Genomic DNA, 23,198 nt, shown 5'->3' with positions numbered 1-23,198 from the left:
GTATGCTCATGCCTTTGCCATAGATTGCATTACTATGTTCATTTCTTCATCATGTATAAATATTTAAATTATGATTGAGTACTTGACAGCCTCAGTATATTAGAATTCTGCAGTATTTCAAATTTGATTTTTGTTGTTGACATTACTGAGCCTGCTGTTTAAACTTAGCATTTCTTCTGCTTCTCATGTACTTATAAGCAGTTGATTGGAGATTGGTGGAAGTATTTAAGATAGTGCTAGTTGAATACTGTATGCTATAATCAGTCATGCTGTGTAAGCCGAGATCGAACAGCTTTGTTTATGTCCTGCTGAGTTTCACATATATCATTTCAGCACTTTGCATTGTGTTCAGTTGGACTCCAGAAGGAACAAAACCGCCGTTTTAACATACAAAAGTAAGACTGACCTTCTCATATGTATTTTTCTGTTCTTTGGCAAAATATGTAATAAAGAAAAACAAGATTTTTGTGCCCATTTATTTTCCTTCCAAACTGCAAGCGTATTTGCAGAATTCTTTTCACAACCATGTTATTTTCAATGTGCCATTGCTTTGTCTTATCCTTTAATTAATCAGTTTCCAAGGTTACCCCAACAACTTGTCAAATAACAGCTTTAACACATCTCCATTTTTACTAACAATTTGAACAATGACAACTTGCATACATATATGTACATTTAAACATTTGATTTTGTGTTTCTATCATTCAGTGTTTCTATTAATGTTTTCTGCATTATGCATCAATGAGTGATGCTTCTTAAGCATGACTTTTGTGTGCTTGCTATATTATCCATAGTCTTGGTTCAAGTTATCCAAGATACTATACTTATTTCCCAGTTTCTTTAATACCTCATTTATACCCTCCCAATGTGCAAACTGCTATTTTTAATCAGTTTTGACCCGTGCTACAGATCCATTATAGTGACACAGAAGAGATGGAGGCAATATCCCATTGAAATCTGCACCATCAGGTCATCAGGTCATCAGCTGTTACCACGGCAGCAAACTTAAACGCCCTCTTGTGCTATTTGTAACTGAACCTGCTACAGAAGAGCGAGAAATATTTTTGGGTGAAGTTAGATCTTAACCAATGAATTGGCTGCCATTGTCTAAGTTACTAGTTAAACTAAGATTGTTTGCAGGGGACAATTGTACTATTGTATGGTATGTGTTTTTATTATTTTGTAAATGTTTTCCGGACATATGGGGTAAAGGTAGTAGTTCCATTAATGACTTATTGGTGGTCTAAAGACTGCAGTCAAAAAGCTTCATCTTGTACAACTACAAGAAGCATTCCTTTCAGTTTACTTTATAGCATTAAAGAATCCCAATTGTGATTCATATTTTGTCAACACACTGTATTTGTGTTCTTTAAAATATATATTTACATCCAGTGATTTTAGGAGTGTATTATATGAATTTAGGACATAATGCCATGTTTCTGTGCTTGAACTGGTCGAGTCCAGTTTCTGTGATGCATTAATCTGGTAGTCAACCATAATCTCTTGCAATGTGTTCATGCTTTTTGCAGCGGCTTCTGTTGCCTACCACCCAGTTTAATCTCTTGGCAATCCACTGATGTCTCTAATAACTGATCGACAGCAAAGTATTAAAATTAAAATGTGCTGGAGAAAAGGCTACCAGGGAATACACAACGTAATCTACATAATTATTTTTAGTCATTAAACCATGATATTTAAATATGTAGTCGATCTGGTTTTAATCAGACGGGTCAAAACTCCCTCCTAAGAACTGTCTGACCTTATTAAAGGGCTTCAAGAAGCGCTTTCTTTTAGTCATCAAAAACGAAAGGAATAACCATGAACTTCTGATGGAAAGGATGAAAATCAATGTGACTATTGTGTTTGGAGAATTATGCCATTGATAGTGTTCCATTTTCCATGCACTTTGTTTATGCTGATAAACACTGGATTCATTCTTTGCCAAATCAACCCATAGTTACCTTTATTCTGAATATGAATACATTTGCAGGTAGCGGTCTCTTAAAACATTTAAGATTTTTTTTATTCTTGTGTACCTTTTCCCATTCTAAGCTTTTTTTGTTTTAATGTATTAACAAACACTGGAAGATGTCTCAACTGTAGTGCATTCAAACTTTTTAATGGTTTGTTTTCCAGCTTGTCGAACATCTATCCAAGTGTGAAGATGAGACAATGGTTCCGGTACTAGCATCAAAAAAGGCCAGTGAGCTACCGGTGAATGAAGTAGCTTGCATTTTACAGGTATGTGTTTGTGAGTTTAAAAGAAAATAGTGGAGGTACAATGCTAACTTCTAACCATTCTTATCAGATTTAACAACTGTACAACTTATAAGAAGGCAAAATGTACTCCCTCTCCCAAGACCATGAGTGTCGTCTGAAGTTAAAAGTTAACCCTTGAAGCCAAGTGCTCGAGTTTGTAGTTAATGATGATCTAATTGTGAGTGTCCTTCTATGATAATGATACAGGACAGGGACATGGCATTAACTGTGGGCTGCTGCTGGTTTCTCCTTTATACAGGCTGACTTGCAGTATGGTTTGAATCACGGGGAGGTGACACGTCGTCGTGCATACCATGGCTGGAATGAGTTTGACATCAGTGAAGAAGAACCGTTATGGAAGAAATACATTTCTCAGGTAAAACATTTAGACTTTTTTTTCTTCCAGTTTTGTCCATGGTAGGTATTAAACAATAAGAGGGCACCTGAACTCATTTATAACTTGGCAGTGACTTGGTATGAATTAAGCTCAATTTATTATTTTCTTTCTTTAGGAATAGCAAGGTTTAAGTGGGAACAATGGCTTTTGTAAAAACCTGTTAGCCCTGATTCAGCTGCGCATTCTTCCAGGGAAAATCTGTGACTAATGTCTGAAAATTAAATTTAGTCACCCATACAACAGGATTTTCTCCTTCCATTCATAATATTTTAGGTCACACTCTGCCCTGTTTTGGATTTGGTTGATTTTATTATGTATTTATTTTACATTTTTAGAGATCAGTTATTCCACACTTTAGTATTTATTGATTAACAGATAATTGTTTAGTCTCACAAATTCAAATGATTAAAAGTGCCTGAAAAGATAGTTCGTGCTAATTCTGAAACTATCTCCGTAAACTCACCTGATCATACTGTGTTGAGGACAATGTTACACTGGATGTTTAGAAGGTATTTTAAAGTGCCAATGTAACTCCATTTAACTCTAAATAAATTTACATTGCAAGAACTGTATTGGCTGGTTTCACAGACCTACCTAAAATAACATTGAATGGTCCATGAAAAGTGCTAATTTAGGTCTGTGAAACCATCACAGTGAGTTACAGGAATAAAAATCAAAGGAATTACATCCTTTACACAGTTTGTTAAATAGTTGCCAATAATAATATAAAATAATAATAATTTAGGATACATTTATTATTTTATCATTATTATATTTCTGTATACATTATACTAATCTGGTATCTGTAATATGGAGAAAGAAATAGTAGAAACCCTTTACTTGAAAAGTGTTACAGTTGGTTGAATAAAACATTCTGAAAGAAATGGAAAAATATCAGTAGGTATCTGAGCTTCTCCACTGTCCATGAACTACATTGTTTTTTATTGATTCAACATAGCATGTTCTAGAAGAGGCACTTTCCACAAAATGCACACCACAGGGGATGCTTTGGGCCTGTTCTCACAGACTGTCTAGCCAGTTCTATAGCCTCAGGATCCATTTATACAAATACATACAGCTCTGGAAAAAATGTAAGAGACCACTTCAAAATTATCAGTTTCTCTGGTTTTACTATTTATAGGTATGTGTTTGGGTAAAATTTAACATTTTTGTTTTATTCTATAAACTACTGACAACATTTCTCCCAAATTCCAAATAAAACTATGAATGGAATGGAATGGCTGCCATGTAGAGTTACCAATTTAAGAAAAATTCGCAGTGGTCTCTTAATTTTTTCCAGAGCTGTATGTGCATTTGGAAAACATGAAATGAACATCTCTTTTGTCTACTGCAGCAGTAGTTTAAGCCCACATTCTTTACAGTGAATGAATAAACAATACAAACCCTTCAAATAATACTGTTCGTGTCTTATAACTAATTCTGGAATATTAATGTCCTATTTTAGAACATCAGTTGTTGCATAATCTTTACGATTCTTGTGTTTTATTACTTTGGAATAAGTGCTGAATAGAAAGCACAATCAAATAATCGGGCCTTGCTTTCCAGCAAGGAGATTAGTGCGTCTCTTTTTAATCTGCTGTCTCTAATTAGCCGCTCGGGTTTGTCTCGCTCTGCATTTATTTCTTATATCGTCAACATTTCAATTCAAATAATGTTTCCCCCTTGAATTTAGATCACACACCAGCTTATCAGAGTAGTAGGATCAACAAGGTGTTAGAATTACGGACAGTGAAACTTTCTTTTCAGGGAATTTTGAAAGTCATTTGAAATGCAAAAAAAATTGTAATGGGTGTTCTCTTGAGACCCAGGTCTTATGGTTACACTTCAGCGTGATACTTTAATGCACTTGTTGCTAAGCACTGCTGGGCTCTTACATTGAAAGTGCTTTTTTCCAGGCTGTCAGTTCTGCTTGTCATCCCATTCCCAATGTGTTATGAGCTGTGCAGATATGTTCTGTGTACAATTTAATTGTGAAGTCATGTATACTTTTTTATTTTTGGTTTGATTTTAGAAGAGCCAAAGTTATCCATTAGTTTAAAAAAAGAAAAGGCAAGAAAAGGGTTTACATACTAAGACATAATAGAGGATCGAGAGGATAATAGAGGATTATGTTCACTTTTCAGATTTTTGACATTAATTTTAATACAGCTGTCCAACTTTCACTGGCTTCTACTCCCAGTGACATCATGGTATCAGACCTGGTAATATAATGATGATCCTTAACATTGAAATTGTTCTCCCACCTAGGGATGCAGCAATTAACCGATTTCACTATTAATCACGATTTAAAACGTCACGGTTTTGTAACCGTAAAGGCTCAGCTATAGCGAGGGTTTCTGTTCTCACTCTCAAAAATGAGCAAAATTAGCAAAACAATGGCAGAGGGACCAACCATTGATGCTCTGTATCCACCGAAAAAACGCCTGAAGTCGTTAGTGTAGGAGCATTTTGGATACTTAAAGAATGATATTGGGGTTGTTCAAGACGACGGATATCCTATATGCAAAACTTGCAGAAAAAATGTTGCGGCTAAAGCGTCCAACACCTCAAATTTGATACAACATCTTCGAGATCATCATCCATCTTTACACGCCCAAGTATAGGTAATACAAGTAATAACTGAGTTAAAAAAAAAACTTTAGTGGCAACTTACTTAATGAAACATTGAGTTGGTAGGGAATTAGATTAAAAAAAAAAAAAAAAAAAGTGTCACTTACAATCAGTAAGTAAAAAGTAGCAGTGAGTTAAGAGTTCAGTGCAACGTAAACCAATAGCAGCAAAGCAGGAAAAGGAACATTAAGCGGTTTATAATTTAACTCTCGCCAAAATGGCATGCGATTCCCTCAAGGGCTTCAGTGTGACCATTTACATCTTGTTGCTTCCTCCCAACAGTGTTGAGTAAACGCTAGGTATGGAAGGTTAGGGTTAGAATTTAGAAATGTAGAAAACAAATAGTCACATTTCTGCACTATAATATGAACTGAAAGACTGTAAATAATTGTGTAATTTGTGAAAAGGGCCCTGATGCAGACAGGTCTTGCAGCCTTTGATGCCTTGGTTTGTTCAGAAGGGAAATACATAGCTAATATTTAGCTTATATTTTTACAAACAGATTTTGTTTTTTTTATTTTCACCATTTTTTTTCACCGTTACTGTATTTGTTTCAAAAGGCAGCAACTGTTAAGTAAGTCAAAAGCCAACTAGATAATTGTTTCCACCATGTTTCACAAGTTCTCTACTCAGCTACAAAATAAATGTAGATAAAAATACACGCACAGAAAATACTAAACAATTTTGTAATATAGGCTAGTTGATCAAAAGAGCCCTGCAGCCTTTGACTCCAGTTGTTTTGTTTTAAAATAATGACATGGATGTTTACAGAGGTAGCTTATATTTAATTCCAAAGCGATATAGACATTTAGTTTATTTTTATTTATTTTGTACGGTATTATTTGGTAACTGTATGATTTCTGTTTCGAAAGGCAGCAACTGTTAAAAACAAAAGCCATCAAAGAAATGTTGTACAATAAAACCTCTAATTAAAGAATGCTCATGTGATTTTATACATCCCTAGTGTTGTGAAATAAATTAATGCATAATAATCGTGAAAACGTGATTATTCCTCAGACTATAATCACACCATCAAAATCTATAATCGTTGCATCCCTACTCCCACCCACCCATCCATTTAAAAATAAATAAAGAATGGTAAAATTACAATGTAATTCTGTCATAGGCTGCATTCAAATGACTCTCCTTCTGTCTGTTTTTCTTTCAGTTTAAAAACCCCCTGATAATGCTTCTGCTGGCCTCCGCAGTCATCAGTGTGTTAATGCACCAGTTTGACGATGCTGTCAGCATCACTGTGGTAAGAATGCAGTTAAACCCATTACAGGAATCATTTCTTATTTCTAAAATGATCAAACAAAGTAGGTTTTAAACCCTGAACTTGTTCTTTTTCACCAGGCCATCATCATTGTTGTTACAGTTGCCTTTGTACAGGTAAGGCGATGTTCGAAAAAGATTAACATAAAAGTGAAATGTCTTTCTTTAAGCTTCAATTTAAGTGATTTTAAAACTTACATTTTGCATGTTTTGTAATGTAAATATATACTGTATTACATGTTGAATTGCAGGGACCACTAACCAACCTATATTTCTAGCTTAGAAATTATGAGATATGTCTCATTAATATATATATATTTTTAGTTTGTAGTTCTGATTTTCAATTTAAATGCTCTTTTCTTTTTTGTTTGATGGTATTTTACAGGAGTACCGTTCTGAAAAGTCCCTTGAAGAACTGGGCAAGTTAGTGCCTCCTGAGTGCCACTGGTAGGGCATTTTGTTTGTTCTTTTCCTTTGTGTTTTTGGAACAGAAGCTTTTTTTGTCAGATTCTTGAGCTAAAAAAAATATATGATCATTTTACTTTATTTTCCTTAAAACTGTAAGGTTTTAAGCTACAACAATCTGTGTTCAGTTGAATTCAGGTAAAATATTTACAGAACTTGATAGCCTTAGCTTAATCCACAGTGAGCATTAGTTTGTAAAATAACCTATGCACAATCCACATGATGGAAGTCCATTAATGCAAAACGGGCACTTTATCAGCAAAGATTGACTTGATAGGGTAGCCTACACTAAGTTTAAAACAATGTTTTTGATTTGTCTAATGTTCAGTAGTTGTAGCTCCATTAAATGATACAATCACTTTGGCACAACTAGGTAATTTCCAATTAGGTACTTGCATTGTCTTACTAGTAAATAACATGTTTTAATAAGAGCCGTTGGTTCTGAAGAATTAATGTCTCAAAATCTTTAACAAGGGGATGTTTCTCTAATGGATTCCTCAGACTGGTGCATTTTTGTTTTTGGATGTTTTGTTTTTCTGAACTACATTTGAAAGGTTTTGAGAGCTCTTATTTCCACATCAAACATGTCATAATGTTTAATTTGCATATCAAAAAAGACACATGGCTGAATACATGCATGCTCATTATCTTGTGACATGGCCTTTGTTTTGTTTTTATTTTTTTATTTTTTTTGAGCTCGCTACACAAACCAGCACACCATCACATAGTAGCTAATTTTCACTAACGACGGTAACATTCATATCTCGTCTCAAATCCCTTTTAAAGACCTGCGCACTCCCTCTTTTAACATCTCCAGCTATCTGTCACGGCCTTGTGAAGCAGTAATTGTTTGGGTCAGTGATGCACAACCTCAGTCCTCAGGGGGTACACATTTTATAGGTTACCTTAAACCATCAGCCGCAGAGAACGCTGAAAGAATCACAAATTAGTCCAATTAATTCCTTTCTTACTGTGGCTAGGTAAAAGTGGGCTTCAGCTGAAATCCCAGCAAATCCTTAATCAGTAGGGATTGGTGCCACAGTTGAAGCAGCTGATTTCAGTTGAGCTAATTGTTGTTAGAATTGCTAGGTTTTCACTGGATCCTGGAGTTCCCATTGTAATACGTGTGCTCTTCATCCCTTTACCAGTGTACGGGAAGGAAACCTGGAGCACCTGCTGGCCAGAGAGCTGGTTCCTGGAGACACAGTCTGCTTGTCAGTGGGAGAGAGGGTTCCTGCTGACCTGCGTCTCTTTGAGGTAGGTGTGAGAAGGTCCAGACTTCTACATTTTGTATGTAGCTTGGCAAAAACACCAGTAGCCTAATCATTATAGATTGAAGGTTTTATTTTAATTATCAGCTTTAGGTATCTTGGCCCCTTTGCTTTACTAGTTTGGAATCCCAATTATAGCAAAGCAAATGGGTGTGGGGGAGGTGGGTAAAAATGGCTTCTGTTTTTTATCTGTTTTACTTATTTTTGAATTTGTGAAAGGGAAGGACTCCTTTCTTATCTTTTATCTTAATAAAACACATTTGTGTAAATGTGGAAGTGGAATACATTCCTTCATTGTGAGATTCTTCAAGTGAATAGTCAGTTGTGGAATGTTATTTCTATCATAAGTTTTCTCCCTCTTAGTGAAACCTTTCAATTGAATCAAATATGTGCAGCTCCAGTCTCTTTTTCATAGCCATCTTTCTATACTTTGTCTTTATTCCATCAGGGCTCCTTAATTGCATTTGGACACACCACTGTCTTGCATTTTATTAAAAAATAAGATAAAAAATGGGATGTATTGTAAATGCGAAAACTGAAAATTAAGAGGGAATGTTAATGTAATAAAGTAGTTGACCGAACTTTTGCCATCAAAAGGACAGGGGGAAACAACCCCTAGTCTTTATCAGAACACGAATGTCACTAGAACTGCTTGAAACCTTATGTTGTTTTTCTGTTCCAACCTGCTGTTGCAGTGAAGTGATCTGAAGTATGACGTTTGAAAGTCAAGAGTACACCATAGGTTTAGGGAAAATCAAAGTTGTTTTTTGGGGGTTTTCCTGACTTTTAATTAAATTAGCATTGTCTGTAGCTACAGCACTGTGTGCCCCAGCGGCATCATTAGGCCTGGGCATCCGGGGCTACAGCCTCGAAAAAATAGCCCCGGATCTAAGCATAGAAAGCATAGAAAGAAAGTAGGATGACCTTACTTTGCCATTGTAGAATCCAATTGATAAGTCTTCAAGCCATAATTCATTTCCCCTGAAGCATATGTATGACTCGTATGCATCTCTGCAACTGATTTGGCGATTGAAACACTAATTTTGTTTGTTTTGATTTCATATTGTGAAAGCCAGCCTACGCATCTGACCGGAACCTTTTGGTAGAGCACAGTGTTTCACATCTTGTATTAATTTTACTCTAGTACGTTTTGGGTCCTCTCAAACTGAGGCACTGCCCTAAGGTTGCTTGCTGCTAGAAAACTCACGTGGTCTGTTTACCTCAGTACTGCCGGTGGTAGCATCAACATGAAACCAGCAAAGAGACATAAGGTAGATATTAGGGTGTTTTTTCCACACAATGTGAGTGATTTATAGCTACGGTAGATATTTATGATTTAATGACAATATTCCAAGGACAATATCGGAAGTACAGTTAAAAAGTTGATGTCTGTTTGACAATGCATAAGTCTAGTTAGCTAACGTTACTGCTGTCTGGAGATTTTTTTCAGGTCAGTTTTTCTTTCCTTTTTTCGTCCAAAATCTTAGTTCATCTTTTTTATTAATACTCATTAAAAAGTGCACCAGATTCATACATTTTTAGCTGTTCAAAATCTTTTTTTTTTCTTACAGGGGACAATGCCCCCAGACCCCCTACTTTGGTTTGGACTCTGGGCTAAGCCCCAGATGTATTGTAATCCTAGCAACGCCTCTGCTGTGCCCCCCTGGAAATGCCTGTGATAAGTGACTGTTTGTGTGTTGTTTGTAAGGCTGCTGACCTGTCAATTGACGAGTCCAGTCTGACTGGAGAGACATCCCCCTGTGGAAAGTCCACAGCGCCTCAGCCTGCTGCCACCAACGGTGACATCACCTCTCGCAGCAATGTCGCCTTCATGGGAACGCTGGTGCGATGCGGGAAAGCCAAGGTACGGATGGCCTGTAACAGCTGTTTGTGTAAAGTCCTCTCTTGAGGAAGTACGGCTGGATGAAAATGTTTGTTTTTCAGTTAACACTGTATTGATGTAGCAGTTCTTGTTTTGGACAATTTTTTTTTTTTTTTACTTAAACCAAAACTATTTTAAACTGTATCGTGGCATAACCTCCTTGAATAAATCATGACTGTAACCCCTACTGTCATTACTTTTTTTTACCAGCATGTAAACGCAGCCATAAAGAACAGAAAATAAGAATTGGATTGTATTTTATTAAATTCATATTAGAACCTGTTGCAGCAATTCAGTTCTATTCAGCCCTGTGGAAAAAGATGATTTAGTTTTGTCCACAAAATGGAAATGTGTTTTTCTACTGAGAAAATAAATATAGGTTAGACACAAGTGCCTGAAGCACGTATTTGTAACTGGCTCATAGTGTCATTTTCAAAACCTGAGCACATATTCAGATTTCTAGTATTTGTATAAGAAGCTAATTTATCCCCTCCCCCTTTTATTTTTACTTCCCCCTTTCAAGGGCATTGTTATTGGAACTGGAGAAAATTCAGAATTTGGTGAAGTTTTCAAAATGATGCAAGCTGAAGAAGTGAGTAATCTGTATCGACCACGGCAACATCAGAACACAGTTTGAAGACATAAGTACATGTTGTATGTATGTGCACAAATGTCATGAATACCTACCTAACAAACCCTTCTGCTTCTTTAAAAGGCTCCAAAAACACCTTTGCAAAAAAGCATGGATCTGTTAGGCAAACAGCTCTCCCTCTATTCATTTGGGATTATAGGTACGTTTTCTTCATGCTTCAGTAAATGGTGTAGAGATTTATATGCCTGTTAGACTTGACCTTTCCTTACAGTACACGTTTCAGATGTCAGTAGATTCTTTTGAGAGGACACATTTGAAAATGTGTTTTTTGGTGAGATCTTGGAGATGTGTGAAAGTAACTCGTCGTGGTGCAAGTTACTAGTAACAGTGTAGTAGCGCACCTTGTATTTTCTACGTTAGGGTTGGTCTACAACATGGGCATAAATTCATTTTCATATGCTTAATTACACATGGTGTTATGTATCTGTTTATTACAGGGGTCATTATGCTGGTTGGTTGGCTACAAGGAAAGCATATTCTTGATATGTTTACTATTGGAGTTAGGTAAGTAACTAATTCATTAATTCTTGTAAGGATGTGACTTTCAATCTGTCTTCACACTAAGAATAATATACGGTTGGCTATAACATGCTGCCACGGCATTAATGACTTATCGCTCAGTATGTGTCTTTCTCACCAGCCTTGCAGTCGCTGCTATTCCTGAAGGGCTGCCCATCGTGGTGACGGTGACACTGGCTCTGGGTGTGATGAGAATGGTGAAGAAGAGAGCGATTGTGAAAAAGCTCCCAATTGTGGAAACCCTGGGTATGGATCGCATGAGAAAATATTTGATGTGTGTGTGTGTGTGTGTATATATATATATATATATATATATATATATATATATATATACTCACCTAAAGGATTATTAGGAACACCTGTTCAATTTCTCATTAATGCAATTATCTAACCAACCAATCACATGGCAGTTGCTTCAATGCTTTTAGGGGTGTGGTCCTGGTCAACACAATCTCCTGAACTCCAAACTGAATGTCTGAATGGGAAAGAAAGGTGATTTAAGCAATTTTGAGCGTGGCATGGTTGTTGGTGCCAGACGGGTCGGTCTGAGTATTTCACAATCTGCTCAGTTACTGGGATTTTCACGCACAACCATTTCTAGGGTTTACAAAGAATGGTGTGAAAAGGGAAAAACATCCAGTATGCGGCAGTCCTGTGGGCGAAAATGCCTTGTTGATGCTAGAGGTCAGAGAAGAATGGGCCGACTGATTCAAGCTGATAGAAGAGCAACTTTGACTGAAATAACCACTCGTTGCAACCGAGGTATGCAGCAAAGCATTTGTGAAGCCACAACACGTACAACCTTGAGGCGGATGGGCTACAACAGCAGAAGACCCCACCGGGTACCACTCATCTCCACTACAAATAGGAAAAAGAGGCTACAATTTGCACAAGCTCACCAAAATTGGACAGTTGAAGACTGGAAAAATGTTGCCTGGTCTGATGAGTCTCGATTTCTGTTGAGACATTCAGATGGTAGAGTCAGAATTTGGCGTAAACAGAATGAGAACATGGATCCATCATGCCTTGTTACCACTGTGCAGGCTGGTGGTGGAGGAGTAATGGTGTGGGGGATGTTTTCTTGGCACACTTTAGGCCCCTTAGTGCCAATTGGGCATCGTTTAAATGCCACGGCCTACCTGAGCATTGTTTCTGACCATGTCCATCCCTTTATGACCACCATGTACCCATCCTCTGATGGCTACTTCCAGCAGGATAATGCACCATGTCACAAAGGTCGAATCATTTCGAATTGGTTTCTTGAACATGACAATGAGTTCACTGTACTAAACTGGCCCCCACAGTCACCAGATCTCAACCCAATAGAGCATCTTTGGGATGTGGTGGAACGGGAGCTTCGTGCCCTGGATGTGCATCCCACAAATCTCCATCAACTGCAAGAAACTATCCTATCAATATGGGCCAACATTTCTAAAGAATGCTTTCAGCACCTTGTTGAATCAATGCCACGTAGAATTAAGGCAGTTCTGAAGGCGAAAGGGGGTCAAACACAGTATTAGTATGGTGTTCCTAATAATCCTTTAGGTGAGTGTGTATGTGTGTGTGTGTGTGTGTGTGTGTATATATATATATATATATATATATATATATATATAATACATTTATATATATATATATATAGATATATAATACATTTATATATACCTACTGTGCATAGATGCATGCATGCATACATATACTGTATATTTGTGATTATGATTGTGTGTGTAATTGTATTCATGTTTGTATATAATTAAACTATTCCACTTATTTATGCCTGAACGTCAGAGTTGCCTTCAGTCAGCTTTTAGTTTAAAGGATTTTTTGTAAATTGTTATAGAAAAGATTTGTAGGGGGTGAAAAAAAGTCTTACAGATGAACTTCTTTCTGTGCAAAAGAACCATTTTCAGCTTGTTCTTTTACATTTTAAAGGTTGACTCATCAGTAGCAAAGCTCCTTAAAAGCTGAATTTGATTTTGTTTTATTAAACCTTCTTGGCACATTGCATTAAATGAGATGTGTATTGTGCAAGCATAAATGATTAGAATTTCACACTCGGTTTAAGCCACAAGAAAACTTAAATTGCCTTAGATTATTTATTTATTTATTTGTGAGTTTGGTCTTGATCATGCTATGTAGTGCTCTTTATAAAACGCGAAGGTTGAATTTAGAAATTCGGGAATATGATATTTTCTATTCTCTTTTTGAATTTGTGTGAGTAGATAATCCTATTTGCTCTTCAGCAGGCTTTGTTTTAAGAGAACTGAGATGTTGTATGAAGTCAGTAAAGCCAGACGTAATTGTTATAGACTTAAATGTATTTATCTAGCCTCATTTATTGCATTAGTGGTTTGCTGCTTGCTAAGTATAGGACCACACCCATTATTAAACACTATACTTCCATGGGAAAGTCATCTAAGCATGGTTCACTCATGTATGTTGTCTATTACACAAGACAGGGAACTTATTGACCGTCTCATGAATGGCCTTCTACATTTCAAGGACTGTGCTGTATTTATAAACTTCAGAGATATGCGTGACTTAGGAAAGGTGCAGTGTTACAGTTTTCCGTCCATGCAAAACGATAACCTCAAACAGAGGGTGCTGAAAATGAGAGAGAGGAAATGCACACATCCTTGCAATATATTTAGCCAGAGGCACAACTTACTTAATATCTTTCTTCTCCACTATCACTGGTTATTGGGGTGGTGTAATTTGCTCTCATTCTACTGCATTTCACCAATGTTCACGCAGGCTGCTGCAATGTAATTTGCTCAGACAAGACCGGAACCCTGACGAAGAACGAGATGACAGTCACTCATTTATTCACCTCTGATGGACTCCATGCTGAGGTGAGAGTGGAAGGATTTTGTTTGCCAGACTAGTTCACAAATGGGCTGGAATGAAAAGAAGCCATCAGTACTGGTTAAGAATAATGTGCTCTTGTTTTGGGAAGTGAATATCACGCCATACAATTTCATAAACCACGAAAGGTTTCGATCATTTAGCTTTTCATCTTGTATTGTCCTTTACAAGATTAACCACTTTGCCTTCCAAGATTAAGTGCTCAAAAAATAGTATAAACCCAACTTTCACCCTGTAGTTTGACCTAGCTTTAATGTAAAAACAATCCTGAAACACCATATACATTATATATTCCTAATTAAGTTATTAAAGGTGATAGATCTTAATTGTGGCCTGCATTGTCAGCTGTCTTTCTTCAGTTGCCGGACATCTGAACCTTTTCACACCAAGGTATCTCTGTGCTTGACAGGTTACGGGAGTCGGGTACAATAATGCTGGAGAAGTTATACTAGATGGAGAAGTGATCCATGGATTTTCCAATTCGTCCATAAGTAAAATAGTAGAAGTAAGTATAAAATAATCCTAATGGTGAAACGGAAATGATTCCGCAATGCTACCCGTCTTAAATGACCCCTGTAACATGGGTTGGGTTTTTCTTTCAGGCCGGATGTGTTTGCAATGATGCCGTCATTAGAAATAACACTCTAATGGGCCGCCCGACGGAAGGAGCTTTGATTGCTCTCGCCATGAAGGTAAGACTGTGCCTTCATTCAGTGGGTATCGATTATTAGAATAAATCCCTAAGAATGGAATTGGATTAAGTTTCATGAAAGAGCTAAGGGAATAGGAACATCTTGTGATCTAATGGCATTTTAAAATAGTGCTACGCATGCCACACATTATAATCCTAAATGTATCAGTTCAGAGAATGTGCAGCGCTACAGATGTTCCATGTATTAGTATTGCCCATTTAAAAAGCTCCACAGAACCTGAAATAGCTGGGTCTGTTTTAATTTTACCTGGAGACCTGCGAGTCTGCTTAGGTTTCTACGCTTTAGACTTAGACAGTAACCAAACACTTGAATAAATACAATTTTAGCCCTGATCTGTGTCTGTTATCTCCCTGTCTGGAGAAGTCACTCTGTACTGCACGTCAAGCATTATGACAGACCTTATCTTGTGAGAACTATAGAACTAATAAAAAAAAAAAGATATAATGTAATTCAAAAGGATTGAGGAAACGCATGTCCAATTTTCAGCGACTGTTAAAGCCATTTTAATCTGTGGATTAGAAGTGAATGGCAAATCATGTCTATTTTGAAAGTATCTTATTAGAAACCTTATTATCTAGTCAACGTCCTTCGAGTTAATGCTCAAAAGACATTACTGAGAATCTCTCCAATGATAATTTATTGTAGTATATATTGCTTTACTGATAAGGGGACAGTGCTTGATAACATAGCAGCGTATTAATTTATTAGAAAAAGGCAGACATTTGAAAGATTTTACACTAAAAGGGAATTGTATTTTTTTTTCTTTCCCTCTATCCAAAGGGAAATGATCCATCCATTTTTAGTATAAGACAAACCAGGCCTTTCATATGTTTAATGTGGATCTTTTTTCTATGCTTTTCTTAAATTTATAAATAAAGATCACATTGTTTCTCTAGTTGGTTTTCTTTTTCACGCTAAAACTTTGTGTATGGTCACAAATATTTAATTTCCAGAGCTGGTGAAATTAGTGGCATTTTTGCTCTTGACATTACGAATATGAGTTCAGCATGCAGCGTTCTCTGAAATGAATCGTTGTCAGCTTGCTTTATGCTACCTTTACGAATATAATATTTAATTCAAAGTTTCAGAGCAATTGTTTACTGCCACACAGTTTTCTACAACCAAAGACTTCAGGAAATGGAGTGAGTTCTCAGAACAGTCTATTATAAAGGAGCTGTAACAGTAAAGCCATACTTTTTCCACCCTTATTTCTCTCTCCCTCCTCTGCAGATGGGCTTAGAAAGTGTTCAGCAGGAGTATATCAGACGGGAGGAGCACCCGTTCACCTCTGAACAGAAGTGGATGGCTGTCAAGTGTGTTCATCGGACTCAGCAGGTAGGCTTGGTGTCTCTGGCGTCTCTTCCACAGCAGATCAATTGCCTTTACCTGTTCGTTTTCCTACCCTGAAGCATAAACCCGTGGTTAGATCTACACTACATTATTGGAAGTAGTGGGACAAGCCTCCCTCCCCTGGGTAATGGATGGGGCCGGAGCTCACAGGCTGGGTTTATTTGAAAGACACTGTGAATGCCACTTCCAATTGTCATAGTTTCTTGACAACAGCATACTGACAACATTAATTAAATAATCTGTGGGCACTCACATCTACCAGCACAATAATACAGTAGAGCACAAAGCTGAGAATGTACTGCAGTCTGACCTCCATGGACCAGCATCTCCACAGGAAACTCTAGAGACCAACTACGGCTGCTTTAGTAACAGCACTGCAGGAGGAATGATGTAGAGTTGGTGTGGCCTCTATGTAACACACTACAGCAGGTATGAAGTGGGCATAATCCCCTTAAAATGTGTTGTAATGGCATCTTGCATTTGCTATTGTCTGAATGTGTTTTGTATCATTTACTGCAAAGAATGGGTACAGCTACTATGTCATTGCCACCAGTGTGCCACCTAGTGGCTGAGGGAAACTCCCTTTATAACCATTTTACCACTGATTCGATCAAGCTGTAATTGGAAATGGAGTTATTAAAAAAAAGTTTTAGATAATTTACTTAGAGATGATTTATCTTTATCTAGAAAACCTAAGTGTGTCTAATAGTTTTTTTTTTCTTTTTACTATACTAGGACAAACCTGGGGTTTATTTCATGAAAGGTGCCTATGAACTCCTAATACGATGCTGTACTACTTATAACAGCAAGGGCCTGGCGCTGCCCATAACCCAGCAGCAGAGGGAGCTCTACCAGCAGCAGAAGATGTACATGGGCACCGCAGGACTGAGAGGTAGGTTGTCAAAATGATTACAATACAATACCATCTAAGATTTAGTTTCCTTATTGTTTCTGCAGAATACATTATTTTACTTTCCAATAGATCTTTTAACACCTTCTGGGGGGGACCTATTTAGAAAGTGTTTAATCTGCCATGTGGTAATGCGCACCTCAGGTTCTGTGTGTCCTACATTAATTGTCATACCTGTGTTCAGACCATACCTTTTATTTGTCGATGTGCATCCTATGGGCTTGTTAAATCTTCTTTTAATCCAGCTTCACTTGGGAATTGAGTGTAAAAATGTCAAGTGTGTTCATCGGACTCAGCAGGTAGGCTTGGTGTCTCTGGTGCCTCTTCCACAGCAGATCAATTGCCTTTACCCGTTTGTTTTCCTACCCTGAAGCATAAAACCGTGGTTAGATCTACACTACATGTGGAATCAATGCGCATATTAGTTACTAAAAGCATACGCATGTGGTATATATTTAAAACATACCAGTGAAATACCCTGGTGTCTTGTCTTTTGTAGTGCTGGCCTTCGCTTCTGGCTCTGAGATGGGCCAGCTGACATTCCTGGGGTTGGTGGGAATTATCGACCCTCCCAGGACAGGCGTGAAAGAGGCGGTGGGGGCGCTCATCAGCTCGGGAGTGGCCATCAAGATGATCACTGGAGATTCCCAGGAAACGGCCGTTTCCATTGGTGAGTGCCAACTCTGCCCTGTGCAAAATGTATATTTCATCCCCAAAGCCATAATGATGGACACTTGTTTTTAATCCTTAAGAAATATCCTGTTAGTCTTCCAGCATACCCACCTTTTCCAGATTTGTGTACATGTTCCTGAGGCACACGTTCATATACAAGTGAGCTGTGGTGAAGTTTCTCTTCGTGCGGCTGATGTAGGAGCAGCAATGGAAGATGATCTGTGTAGGGCAGCACAGGCAGTTTACAGAAATGTATTTTCCCTTCTCCCGCAGCCAGCCGATTGGGTTTGTACTCCAAAGGGTCTCAGTCTCTCTCTGGGGAAGAGGCCGACCAAATGGATATTCAGCAGCTGTCTCGCGTAGTTCCTAGGGTAAGCAAACCACTCTCTAACTCCTATCTAAACATCCACATTTATTTTTGTGAAACCTGCTTGGGTAAGATGAGTTTTGTAGAGAATTGAACGGAACAATTAATGAAATGGAAGAGCTTTGGATGAAGCAGTTATTCAATGACCACTGAAATCATCTGAAGAGTAAAAGGGTTCCAAGTGTACATGATTTATTTACTTTATTTTTTGTATTGCATTGACACACAGTACAGTTCACCCTTCCCCCTTGTATATTATATGGGTGTTGGAATAACAATAGTTTCTGTTTGCAGATAGCAGTGTTCTACAGAGCGAGCCCCAGACACAAACTAAAGATTGTGAAGGTAGGTACCTCTTTGTACACTGAGCTAAATGTGGTGGTCTTCCTTTAGTCATGGAGTGGAACTGTCTGTGCTGATATGCCTCTCAACAAGTCCCCTTGTTTGCAGTCTTTGCAGAACATTGGGGCTGTGGTGGCCATGACAGGAGATGGAGTCAATGATGCCGTGGCCCTCAAGGCAGCCGATATAGGAGTCGCAATGGGACAGACCGGCACCGATGTTTGCAAGGAAGCAGCCGATATGATTCTAGTGGATGATGACTTCCAGACAATCATGTAAGCTGAAAAAAAACGCCCAACGGTGTTTTCATTTCCTACTAGAAATGTAAGAATCTTCATGAAGGTTAAGTAATATTAGAGTGTCTGGGAAAGAAAGCACATCTAATATGACACTTCTCTGCAGGTCTGCCATTGAAGAAGGAAAAGGAATTTACAATAACATCAAGAACTTTGTACGATTTCAGCTCAGCACGTATGTTTACCGTTATATTATTTATGCTCTGACAATATGTTTGTATATAAAATATATATGAGTATAAAGTGTTGATATTTTAACCACTGGATTAAGAATCACTTCAATGGTGTATAATGAGTCGACGCACAATGTGAATAAAAGTGTATTCAGTCCATTCTCTGTTGTTATTTTTCAGGAGTATAGCAGCACTGACTTTAATTTCCTTGGCTACGCTAATGAATTTTCCTAATCCCTTAAACGCAATGCAGATTTTGTGGATTAATATTATAATGGATGGACCTCCAGCTCAAAGGTAACCTATCATCATTACAATTATTTTAGGAGCAATAAGGAAGGATGCTGCTGAGGGTTAGTAATGATTCATGTTTACATTTTTACTTTTTACTTTTTTTTTTCACCCAGTTTGGGAGTAGAACCCGTTGATAAAGATGTGATCCGAAAGCCTCCGAGAAATGTGAAAGACAGCATTATCACCCGGAGTCTGATTGTAAAGATTTTAGTGTCCTCATTCATCATTGTCTGTGGAACTCTCTTCGTCTTCTGGAGAGAGGTATGTTTTAATCGCTTCTCTGACTAGTGGATGGACTTTAATTTCACCATCCTGTCCATTGCAAGAACCATGACTGCTGGGAAACTTAGACAACACATTTAGTCAGGCTTTTCAGCGTAGCCTGGCCTGAGAGCTGTATCTTTCAGTTTAATCGCTTGAGTTCTGTATTAGGATCACCACGATTTGATTTGATTGTGAGATATCAAAAGGCAACTCCGTCTTGCCCGTAGTTAACACCATAGATATTGGTATCTTCTGGTTTTAGGCTGTATTAGCAGCAGTAGACAGCGTTTCATCTGATATAATGAGCCATCTTTCCAAGATCACTTTTACTATATCTGGCATGAGTGTTATATACACCTGCAGTCAGAAACATTAGCTGAAATACTGCAAGGATACAAAATATACTTACTGCACTGGCTGATGAAAAAGGCTTGTATCCATTAGAGGAGTTGAAAAGGGGATTTGTTGTATAGGCGAACTGACATGGAAAAACAAATCACAACCACCGAAGAGTTCAGACATATAATGTAATTAAACTCGGCACAAGAAGCTCATAAACACACAGTCACTATCTGCTAGAGCATTGTCAGGTCTTTTGCCAAGTCTGTTGCTCCATCTACTTTTAATTCCATCGATTTGAGCAGTGGAGAAGATGAATATGTGCAACATAAAGGCTGTGCTACACTAAGTGCATAATTACCATCATTGTTAATATAATTATATTGGCTGTGAAGAATCTAGTTTGCACAGTGCCTAAAACAGACTTGCAACAACAACTATAGAACTGCAATAGTGTGAACGCAGTGTTGGGTTGCATTAATTTGTCATTGACGATGGATGTCCGTATGTTGATGCAAGTTGACCACCTAGACCATCTGTCCTCAGGTCATAAATTAGGCCCCTTGCTTTAAGGAGGTGAAATCCAATTGCCAAACTCAGCACTGTATTGATTTCCCTCTCAGCTGCGGGACAACGTGATCACCCCCAGGGACACAACAATGACCTTCACCTGCTTTGTGTTCTTTGACATGTTCAACGCACTGAGCTCCAGGTCACAGGTAACTATTTTGTCCCAGGTGTTTACATTTTTACTTAAGCTCTGCTTCTTGCTTCTTGTCAAAAAGAAATAAAAATAGACACAGGCTTGGGAATTTGTAATCTATAGAAATCTGAAGGCTGCTCTCAACAGTTGGATGTTTAAATCCATTTTCCCTAATTTGCCCCTTTTAACTCTTGCAGACCAGATTTGTCCATGAGATGGGCTTGTGCAGTAACAAGATGTTTTGTTATGCCGTTCTTGGATCCATAATGGGACAGCTGCTTGTCATTTACTTCCCACCACTACAGAAAGTGTTCCAGACGGAGAGCCTCAGCATATTTGGTAAGATCTACTTTTAGACACCAGTAAACATGTCCTTGAACTTTTTCAATATATATATGCAATTGCTGGTGCTACAACAGTGTTAACAATTCACTTTAAATGCAGGGAGGGAAAATAGGTTACCCTACATATGTATATAAATTGACTTTGCAGGCATGACATTGACAAGGGAAAGTATAGATCGAATCAAGTGGAAATCTTAGTGGACATATATTTAAATTTGTAATATTAAAAAATATAATTTAATGAAAATGCACTGCAAGAACTGATGTCAGATCAACCCATATCATTTACTGTGAATTCAGGTCAGGTTGCAATTGCTATTAATTTATTTTGTGATATTTATACAAGATTATTATTCACAGATTTGGGCTTAGACAAAATGATGTTTCACAATTTATACAGGAGTTATTAGAATAAAAGTAATTACAGAAATAATGGCTGGGTAGCATTTTAAGATTTGAACAATTATAATACTTCTATAATAGTTTATTATAATACAACCTTTTATCTTGCAGATTTGATTTTCTTAATTGGACTAACCTCCTCAGTACTCTTTGTGTCTGAGGCCATAAAGAAGATCGAGAGAGGTCGAGAGCGGAATCAGAAACCTGAAGCCTTTTTCCATGAAGTATGATGCATATTGTGTCTGTGGTAAAGGAACAGGCGGCGTCTGTGAAGTAAATGGACAGGAAGTTGAGTCTAGAGGGTTTGGCAGCAAGCTCTTTTTCCATTGAATCAGTTTATTTAACTTTGTTTGTGGTTTTCCAACCATGAATCTACAGGGAAGGCACTAGCTACACTACAAAAACTGTAGTGGCGACACATTTCCCGTTAAGATTTTGTCTGCTGCTTCAAGTTAAAACTGGACCTTTCAGCGAATCTGAAAGACCTTATTTATAACATTATGTTCACGTAGCCAGTTGAGATTTTGATTAATTTTTAAGGTTTTTATTCTTTCAGCACAGGTGTTGGATTTTGTTTTGTGGAACAGTATGGATGTTACTTTCAGGCATTCCAGTTGATCTTGCTAAATGGATCAAGGTCCCCATATTGTCACTATAGTGTTTATTTATTTTACAAAACAGGGAGGAAAAAATAAAAAATAAACTGGTGGATTTCTTTTATGCTACCGTTTTGTATACATATTTTGGAGGAGGTGACCACTATTAAATCATGTATTTTGTGGATGACGAGCTTTTATAAAATGGAACATCATCTGTGTGTCTTTATATCGAGTAAGTGTGATCAAGTATGATTTGGTGTTGGATGAAATCGGTGTATACAAGTATTCTTGCTGCATGGCCAAGTGCTGGATTTGTACGTGTACCAGATTCTGTTCGTTTTTTTTTTTTTTTTTTTTAAGGGTAGAGCAAAGTAAATTCATCTGGTATTGAAAGCTCAGAAATTATCAATTTCTCAGTCACTTTAATTAATTGATATCAGCTTTGTTCTGTTTGGTGATTACTACCAAGCCTTGTATTTTAAGTCGAAGCGAGGAACTTCAGCCCGTATTTAATTTTTTTTTTAATCCTTAAGAGTTGAAAAAGACGAATGAACAGATGATAGAGAAGGTTCTCGAATGTACATAACTTTAATGCTGTAACACCATTAATACCTTTTATACCCATCTGATCGATGTCCAATTGCACTGTTGATATACATTTTTATATAGTTTCTCTCTTGGCAAAGGACATTTTTTTTTAATATATATTGCAGATGATTTTAATTTTGCTATATTCTTTGACATAATGGGCGTTAAATTTATTTAAAGTTTAAATGAGTGAAGTGGACATGTCGTGTTCCCCTGGAAATTAAAAAGCCTGAAAATTTTTTGGTACAAAACCTGCTGTTGTCTAGCAAAAGCAGTTGTCTTTGTGTTTGGACAGCTCCTGGTCCAACTTTTTTTTTTTCTTTCTTTTTCTTTCAAATGTTGTCCAAATATATACATTTTTCTCCCCTGCTGTTTTCAGTTCCATTCACACATGTCAAACAAGTACAGCCTTCATTTGTGCTGCTTTGCTTTTCAAAGAGGTAAAACCAATGAGGTCTGACTGTGCTGTTGTTTCTCGTGTGCACAGCTGACACCATTATTCTGTTGACACCGTTTTAAAATAATCCTGTACATTAAAATTTTGATAAACCTTTTCATCAAGTCTTTCATTTGTTGAGGGGGATGAAGGTGTGAGCCCCTGTAGAATGACAACTTTTAAAGAAACT

At 37.4% G+C, this 23,198-nt stretch overlaps 1 protein-coding gene across 3 annotated transcripts in view; it reads left to right on the top strand.

Annotated features, from left to right (window-relative positions):
• Window positions 1-23,127, top strand: part of atp2c1 (ATPase secretory pathway Ca2+ transporting 1) — a 41,337-nt gene extending 18,210 nt beyond the window's left edge. For 2 of the 3 annotated variants that reach the window (XM_066691373.1, XM_066691374.1), the window contains 27 exons: window positions 334-395; window positions 2,137-2,241; window positions 2,519-2,635; window positions 6,456-6,545; window positions 6,644-6,679; window positions 6,948-7,009; window positions 8,176-8,284; window positions 10,007-10,162; window positions 10,704-10,772; window positions 10,896-10,971; window positions 11,270-11,336; window positions 11,473-11,597; window positions 14,106-14,203; window positions 14,626-14,721; window positions 14,819-14,908; window positions 16,160-16,264; window positions 17,015-17,171; window positions 17,689-17,859; window positions 18,135-18,232; window positions 18,523-18,573; window positions 18,679-18,845; window positions 18,973-19,041; window positions 19,220-19,336; window positions 19,447-19,594; window positions 20,560-20,655; window positions 20,837-20,978; window positions 21,497-23,127. In XM_066691373.1, the coding sequence (XP_066547470.1) occupies window positions 2,173-2,241; window positions 2,519-2,635; window positions 6,456-6,545; window positions 6,644-6,679; window positions 6,948-7,009; window positions 8,176-8,284; window positions 10,007-10,162; window positions 10,704-10,772; window positions 10,896-10,971; window positions 11,270-11,336; window positions 11,473-11,597; window positions 14,106-14,203; window positions 14,626-14,721; window positions 14,819-14,908; window positions 16,160-16,264; window positions 17,015-17,171; window positions 17,689-17,859; window positions 18,135-18,232; window positions 18,523-18,573; window positions 18,679-18,845; window positions 18,973-19,041; window positions 19,220-19,336; window positions 19,447-19,594; window positions 20,560-20,655; window positions 20,837-20,978; window positions 21,497-21,615 (2,700 nt within the window). In that variant the 5' untranslated portion in view covers window positions 334-395; window positions 2,137-2,172 and the 3' untranslated portion in view covers window positions 21,616-23,127. The remainder of the gene's footprint in view (window positions 1-333; window positions 396-2,136; window positions 2,242-2,518; window positions 2,636-6,455; window positions 6,546-6,643; window positions 6,680-6,947; window positions 7,010-8,175; window positions 8,285-10,006; window positions 10,163-10,703; window positions 10,773-10,895; window positions 10,972-11,269; window positions 11,337-11,472; window positions 11,598-14,105; window positions 14,204-14,625; window positions 14,722-14,818; window positions 14,909-16,159; window positions 16,265-17,014; window positions 17,172-17,688; window positions 17,860-18,134; window positions 18,233-18,522; window positions 18,574-18,678; window positions 18,846-18,972; window positions 19,042-19,219; window positions 19,337-19,446; window positions 19,595-20,559; window positions 20,656-20,836; window positions 20,979-21,496) is intronic. The other variant, XM_066691372.1, reaches the window with a different exon arrangement.
• The last annotated feature ends 71 nt before the right edge of the window (window positions 23,128-23,198 follow it).

Source organism: Amia ocellicauda, chromosome 18 (genome assembly GCF_036373705.1).
Source record: "Amia ocellicauda isolate fAmiCal2 chromosome 18, fAmiCal2.hap1, whole genome shotgun sequence".
Lineage (NCBI taxonomy): Eukaryota > Metazoa > Chordata > Actinopteri > Amiiformes > Amiidae > Amia > Amia ocellicauda.
This window is presented reverse-complemented; position numbering and strand designations above follow the sequence as displayed.